General features: G+C 34.5%; 2 protein-coding genes across 2 annotated transcripts; both read left to right on the top strand.

Annotated features, from left to right (window-relative positions):
- The first annotated feature begins 1,572 nt into the window (after positions 1 to 1,572).
- Positions 1,573 to 3,633, top strand: PDLP7 (plasmodesmata-located protein 7). The gene is made up of 3 exons (XM_018119643.2): positions 1,573 to 2,563; positions 2,776 to 2,889; positions 3,168 to 3,633. Exons 1-3 carry the CDS (start codon positions 1,732 to 1,734, stop codon positions 3,173 to 3,175), a joined length of 954 nt encoding a protein of 317 aa, XP_017975132.1. The 5' UTR covers positions 1,573 to 1,731; the 3' UTR covers positions 3,176 to 3,633.
- A 1,518-nt stretch (positions 3,634 to 5,151) lies between these two features.
- On the top strand, positions 5,152 to 5,911 carry LOC18601202 (HSP20-like chaperones superfamily protein). The gene is made up of 2 exons (XM_007032059.3): positions 5,152 to 5,396; positions 5,487 to 5,911. The coding sequence occupies exons 1-2, from the start codon at positions 5,258 to 5,260 to the stop codon at positions 5,771 to 5,773; spliced, it is 426 nt and encodes a 141-aa protein (XP_007032121.2). The 5' UTR covers positions 5,152 to 5,257; the 3' UTR covers positions 5,774 to 5,911.
- Positions 5,912 to 7,326: the final 1,415 nt, after the last annotated feature.

Genomic DNA, 7,326 nt, shown 5'->3' with positions numbered 1-7,326 from the left:
CTAACAAATATTTAGTCACGTAATGCCTATAAAGAACTCACGTCATCTCAACAAATATTCAGTCAGGTAATATTCAGTCACGTAGTACCTGTCACGTAACGCTCAGCATATATTCAGTCACATAATGCCTATAAAGAACTTACGCAATGCTCAACAAATATTCAGGTACCTAATGCCAAATAAACAGGTAACGATTCCTAATATCCAATCACACACCCTAATATCCAGTGACTCAATGCCTAACAAATATTCACGCATCACCTATAAACTGATTGCTTTCACTACCCCTACCCAGATTTAAGTTTCCAATCTCATATAATTTACCCATCAACTTTTTCGTTCTATGAATAACCCTAAAAAAACGCAAAAACCCATAACAAATACCTTGATGTCATCTCTGCACTTTGGGATCGTGAGAAAGTTGGCTGCCGATATAGACCTCAATGGTGTTGGAGAGCTGAACGGAGGGATAGCTAAATCTAAATCGAGATTTAATTTTGAAATTTTAAGCTGAATGGCGGGAGAGTAGAAAAAAGAAACTGAGACGCTCCTTCATTTGGATTAATTGGATTAAAGGGTATTTTTGCCAAGTCGTACTAAAAATTGACTAAAAACAGTTAAAATTATAGAGACGGTCATTTTTTAAGTCACTTTACTATGAAGGTCATTTTTCACAATTTCCTCTTTAAAATACGAAGTATCATATGCATGCTTTGACTTATGGAGGTCACACTAGGAAGTTACATAGCATTATATCACTCAGTCCAAGAGTGCACTGAGACAGAGTAAATAAATAGAGAAATGACCCTTTTTTCTTAACTCCCTAGACACCTTCTAATTATTGTTTGAATTTAATATATTTTCAACCAAGTTTTTTTAAATTTGATTGTTATTTATTTATAAATCATGGTTAATTAAGATTAGAAAAATATTTTATAAAGATGAATAGATTAGTTCTCAAAGATTTATTGATTAAAATTTAATGATATAATGCTTTAAAAAGTTCTCAAACTATTTAAATTTTTTTTTATTTTTATTGTATGCAATCAAATTCTTATATTTTTATTTTTGATAAAATACATATTAAAAGTTGATTAATAGTTATTAGTTAAAATATAATTTATTTTTTTTATATAATATGATGCTAACATCGAGACAACAAATGTCATGTAATCATCTATTATTATATGTTAGTATACTACATCAACACCAAGAGGCATTAAAATGATAAGTGTAGACTTGACTAATAAGAATTAGTTATGAGGAGCTATTTTACTTAAAATAAAAATATATAGATTTTGATAGAACCTAATAAAGAATAAGTACTTATTTAAATTTTCGTGAATAATTTCTAGTTTTTTTAAGTATTATGTCAAATTTAATTTAATAACTTATTTATAATAATTAGGATCATATTTAGAAAAAAAAAATTCAAAATCGAATTAATACCCTATTTATGGGACAAAAAGAATATATTTTTTTTTCAAAAGTAAGAAAAGTACAGGAAAACAGTAGCAACAGTTTTATGTGTTTTTTGGGTTGGGACTTGGGAGGGAAGGGAATTAGGAATAGAATAGATAGTGTTGGCAACAAAGAGAAAACTGCTGTCTTAAATTAACCTCCTGGAAATTAAAATAAATAAAGGTGAGACTGCTGTTTATCGAAGCTCAGATGGCAGTGTTCTGAGTAGTGGGTTAATCCAAGAAAGCCTTTCTAGTCTAGTCTCTAAGCATGGCTTTAAGTATAGCTCAAGGCAGTCCCCTCGGATCCCTATCTATCCTTCTCTTTCCCCTGAGCTTCATAGCCAGAATGGCAAGCTCTCCGCTCTCCCTCTCCCTCTCCCTCACCATTTTCCTTATCTCCTTCTCCTCTCTCTGCCTCCGAACGCTTGCTTTGTCCTCAGATACAGATTCATTGGTGTTTGGAGGCTGCACCCAGCAGAAATACACACCCCACTCACCCTACGAGTCCAACCTCGATTCCCTCCTCACTTCCCTCGTAAACTCTGCCACCTATTCCTCCTACAACAACTACACCATCATGGGCTCAAGTCCACAGGACGTCGTGTACGGGCTTTACCAGTGTCGAGGAGACCTGTCGATGCCGGACTGCGCCACCTGCGTTGCCCGCGCAGTGAGCCAAACCGGTTCCTTGTGCCCAACCACATGTGGGGCCGCGGTGCAGCTCGAAGGCTGCTTCGTCAAGTACGATAACGCCACGTTCGTGGGAGTTGAGGATAAGAACGTGGTGCTCAAAAAGTGCGGGCCGTCGGTGGAGTACAAGAAGGAGTCGGAGATTGTGGGGCGCAGAGACGCAGTGATGGCTGGACTGATGAGCGCTGGTGGACCATTCAGGGTGGGTGGGTCAGGGGAAGTCCAGGGTTTGGCCCAATGTGTAGGGGACCTCAGCGTCGGAGAATGCCAGGATTGTTTGTCAGAAGCAATCGGACGGCTGAAAAGCGAATGCGGAGCCGCTGCTTACGGTGACATGTTCTTGGGCAAGTGCTATGCTAGGTTCTCCACTGCGGGTGCGGGGGATCACTACTATGCTAAATCCCACAATGGTAAGTAGATCCCCAAACTCAGATAAGCGGAAATAGGCTTAACCAAACTATATATCATTCAAAAAATTGCCTCACAAATGGGTCTAATTCATAGTGTTAAAGCTTTATCTATTACTAATTAATAATAATATACACACAATTAATTCTCATGTAACCATGATTGACATCCCATGATCAATTCCTGAATTTCTTATGTTTGATTGGCATTTTAGATAAATCTATCAACGACGGTGAGAAGACATTCGCAATTATCATTGGATTATTGGCTGGGATCGCTCTTCTCATCATATTTCTTGCTTTCCTAAGAAAAGTGTTGGACAGAAATGGTAAGCATCCTAAAATGTTGATTGTTCCTTCTTTTGCCTTGATGACTTTGGGTTTTGCATTACTCAAAACTTTTTATTTGGAAGGTGTAAGGGTATGATTTTCAAAAAAAAAAAAAAATTGAGAAAAAGGGAATTTAAAGTTTAGTTTTTAATAAAAATTATGCATCAATCAATAAATGTTCAAGTGCGTGTGGGATATGATTGATATACCTAATATTATTTGATTCAAAGAGATATACTAACATGATTCTTTGGATTGGATTTATTTGGGAATCCAGGAAAATAACATTTCCAACTTTATCAGAAGGTGATGGCATGGATCTCAAGGCTCATGGCCATTTTGCTTTTGGTCGATTCATTTGCTCCCCTTTTTCCTCCATGATATTCCACTTTCTCCTACCTTTGAGCCTTCTTTTTGTTGGGTTTTTCTTTATTTTATTTATATAAAATTATTAAATTATTACTCTCCAAAAGGAAACCGAAGGAAAGATGGCAAGACGTGGAATGGGGGGCACGCACTCAGTACAAAGTTTAAAAGGGGTGGAAAAAAGAGGCTAAGATTCCACTTAAACAAAGTTGGGTTGTCTTAATGTGAGAAAAGAAATGGCATTTTATATTCTTTTTGTAAAGGTGCCAACGATGTCCCCTTTTCAGATTGTATTTGTTCATCTTCTGGTTTACTTTCCCCTAAGTTTCCTCTTTTAATCATTAGTAACATCGCAATATTCATGTTTAGTTGTAAAATTAAGGTTATAATTCTCCTTACCATATATGTACATTACAATGCCCTACTATATTAAAAAAAAAAAAAAACAATACAAGTTGATCGATATATTATAACTTATAATGTCTTAGCAAGCATTTTCTCTTTTGAGATTAAAGAGTTGCTACATACATGTCTTATTAGTGTATATTTGAAGAAATTAATAAATTTTTATAATAATTAAATGAACATTTGATATTATTTTAATTTCGTTTGTAAGATTTGAAAATTTTATTGTCGATTAATATTACGTTTGAAATAATTTTTTTTAAAAAAGATTGACTCAATGGAATTAAAAATCTTTTCTTGTTTATAAGATGAGATAAATTTTATTATTAGTTAATAAAGAGTTGTGCTAAAAAAATTATTAAGACTTGACAATTTATTTATCCACCTAATCGTTTCTTCTAGCTATCTCCTCCTATGTCCTCGATGGGCCTCATCAAATCCCTCTACCTGTACTTACTATTTTTTATACAAAAGCTAACCCAAATGGGCCTTTGGGGCCAACATGCCCATCCTCCTTTCAACACATGACATGACCATTTTTTTCTTTTTCAAATCCAGATGTTTTTTCCCCTTTGAACTAGGAGAAAGAAAGAAAGAGAATGAGAGAGAGGCTATAGATTTTATATATAATAATTTATATTAGTTCAAGACTTATTATGAATCTAGAATAAGAAAATGTACATAATTTTTTATATATGATTTTATAACGAAAATAATATTTAATTAGATAAATTGTTAGAATTCGGTACATTAAGATCTTTGTAGATAGGAAAGGAAACCTAGTTTTATCTTTTTACATAATGGATCATTACTCTTACCCATGATAATATTAAAGATTTTTTACACAGTCTTACATTTTTAAATTCACATATGATATTAGAATTTAATTCATTTTATAAAATTATACACGAATTATAATATTATTTTTTTATCAAAACTAAATTATTATAATTAAATTTTGATAAAATATAAAAATAAAAAATATAAATCTTTATATTGATTTTATAAGAATATCTAACAAGAAGGGCATAGAAAGAAAAAAATTAAAAAAAAAAAGGCAAAGAGGAGGACGATAAGAAGGGGAGAACAACACCATTTGCCCGTTAACATTGTTTTTTTGTTATTGTTTTCTGTTTAATTATCTCTTTTTTTCTTGAATTAATATTTGTTCATTATATTAAATATTAATTGATTTTTTTTTACATTTTTTTGTAATATAAAATTTTAAAAATATTTTCTCATTTCAAAATCTTTCAAAAAAAATCGTTGTCATAATTTTTTTTTGAAAAATCTCATCATTAACGATTTTTATTCACTCGTCCAATTAATATATCCAAATACATAAAATAAAATGACGATGTAATTTTATTAAATAATAAATAAATTCTTTTATTAATTTCCTGAGGGCCCCCAAACCCACCCCTTTGAGATCCCCCGATCAGTCTAGTAATGATGCCATAAAACAGAGGCCCAAGAAGATTCTGGATATTCTACACCCTCCTTATCCCTTCAACACCCTTCATAACTCAACCCTTCCTTGCTGTCTATTTGCTGTACGCATTCCACCTGATCATAGAGTTGAGACAGACAAAAGCCATGGCTGATGGTCTATTCGGGTACCCTTTAAGGCGCCTTTTCTGGAGCCCTCCAGTCTTTCGTGAATGGTCTGGATCTACCGCTCTGATGGATTGGCTCGAATCCCCAAGTGCCCACATCTTCAAGATCAACGTCCCAGGTTCCCACCACACTTCCTCTCTTTAATCTCAAGCAAATTATGTTTGTGTAGGTTGAGTGATTTTCCCCATCAAAGTTTTGCTGTGAACAGGATACAACAAAGAGAACATAAAAGTGCAGGTAGAAGATGGAAATGTTTTGCATATCAAAGGAGAGGGTGTTAAAGAGGAGAGCCATGCAAAAGACACTGTCTGGCATGGAGCCGAGAGAGGGACAGGGAAAGGTGAATTCTCTCGGGATATTGAATTGCCAGAGAATGTGAAGGTCGAGCAGATCAAGGCCCAAGTCGAAAATGGTGTGCTCACCATTGTTGTCCCAAAAGATGCCACTCCAAAGCCATCCAAAGTGCGAAACATTAACATCACTAGCAGACTTTAGGCTTCCAATCATGGCCTACAATTGCAATCAATGTTGCTTAGCTGTGTTTGATGTTGTCATTAATCTTGTAATAATAAGTTTCTTGTATGATACATAAACAAACTACAAATATGCATTATGATTACAGTTTTTGGGCAATTCTCTATATGATGAGTTGATGGTTCTATATTTCTTCTACTTGTTAGCCATTAGTTATCTCTTTCTTAATTTCAAGCTTAATGCTTCCTAGAAAATAAAAGTTCGTGGTTTCTTCTAATGGTTTTAAGCATTAAAGTCATACCAATTCATTGATCAATTAGATGTATAGAACTATTTTTTTTTTTGAAAATTATAATATGAATATCATTAAGAAGCTGGGAATTTGGTTTTCCCCTTTACAAGAGCCATGGAAAGCAACCAGGCCGAACGACAAGAATATTGGTCGGTATGCCCTTAATTTGTAATAGTATACACTCCCAATACTCCGGTTCAAAAAACAAACATACTCCTCACATCGCTTTGAACCTTTCTTTTACATCAAATTGAAGCAACAAAAATCCTAAATCTTCCTACTTGAAGTCATACACGTTGGGGAAAAAATATAACCAACGCAAAACCATGAAACTAACACAAATACTAGTAAACTATTTGAACAACATTCACCCTGTTCAGAAAGGCCATCAACATTAATCCTAATTGAAATCAACTCTCAATCCATCATCCAGTGCCCAACACATAAACTCTAGACTCATGAAATTAAGAAATACCTTTCAGTGGCACTTTCGTAAGGGTACATTCAGGGGACGCTCAAGGCCTGATCCTTCATCATTTGTACAAACTATAAACATCCCAAAGAAGTGACAAAAGACAAAAAAAACTATCCAAAGTAGAAAGATCTTGGTTGGGAAGAGGAAATGCCGCAATCCAAGGAGTCATTAACAAGGAGACCAACAACAATGTCAAAGAATTCGCGACCTTCATCTTTATCATAAATTCTCAACAGGCAAAAACAAGAAGAAAGAAACAAGAGAAACGAAAACCCTTACGAAGATAAGGGAATACTCATATCGAGCAATGGAACTCAATCAAATCAACTTCTCTGCCCACTCCCTCCTTAGCTAACTGATCAGCTTCACGATTTCCTTCTCTCAACGTATGCCTTGCCTTCTAATCGATTACTCTTTTCTTGAAAACTTCAATGTGCAACACCCATTTTCTCAGCCTCAAAGGAGTTTTTGAAGGATCATTAATCCACTTGATGGAAATTCCTTGAATCACTTTTAATAATGAGAGAGTAGTTGTTTGCCCATATAGAGTTAGAAAAAAGAATAAAAGCTTCCCTGATGCCTAAATACTCAGCAAGATTTGAGTCTCTCATGCCAATAGTTTTGGAAAATCTAATCAAGATCTCCCCCTTTTCATTCCTAAGCAACCCACCAATACCCGCTTCACTTAGACATTCAATCGCTGCTTTATCGACATTAAATTTAACCTTACCCGCCTCAAGTTTCTCCCATACTGTTTGAGGTCTTGGATCCCTTTCTCTTAGTTGATTGAAACCCTCTACAGGGTAT

This window comes from Theobroma cacao, chromosome 4 (assembly GCF_053813885.1).
Source record: "Theobroma cacao isolate CCN51 chromosome 4, ASM5381388v1, whole genome shotgun sequence".
In the NCBI taxonomy this organism is placed as follows: Eukaryota; Viridiplantae; Streptophyta; class Magnoliopsida; order Malvales; family Malvaceae; genus Theobroma; species Theobroma cacao.
The sequence above is the reverse complement of the archived record's forward strand: the minus strand, read 5'-3'. Positions and strand labels throughout refer to the sequence as shown.

Bases quoted from the DNA above. Each gene is read 5' to 3' on its own strand.
- PDLP7 (XM_018119643.2), top strand. From the start codon at position 1,732: ATGGCTTTAAGTATAGCTCAAGGCAGTCCCCTCGGATCCCTATCTATC. The intron at 2,564-2,775 runs GTAAGTAGATCC...TTGGCATTTTAG, and splicing joins CTATGCTAAATCCCACAATG to ATAAATCTATCAACGACGGT.
- LOC18601202 (XM_007032059.3), top strand. From the start codon at position 5,258: ATGGCTGATGGTCTATTCGGGTACCCTTTAAGGCGCCTTTTCTGGAGC. The intron at 5,397-5,486 runs GTTCCCACCACA...TGCTGTGAACAG, and splicing joins CTTCAAGATCAACGTCCCAG to GATACAACAAAGAGAACATA.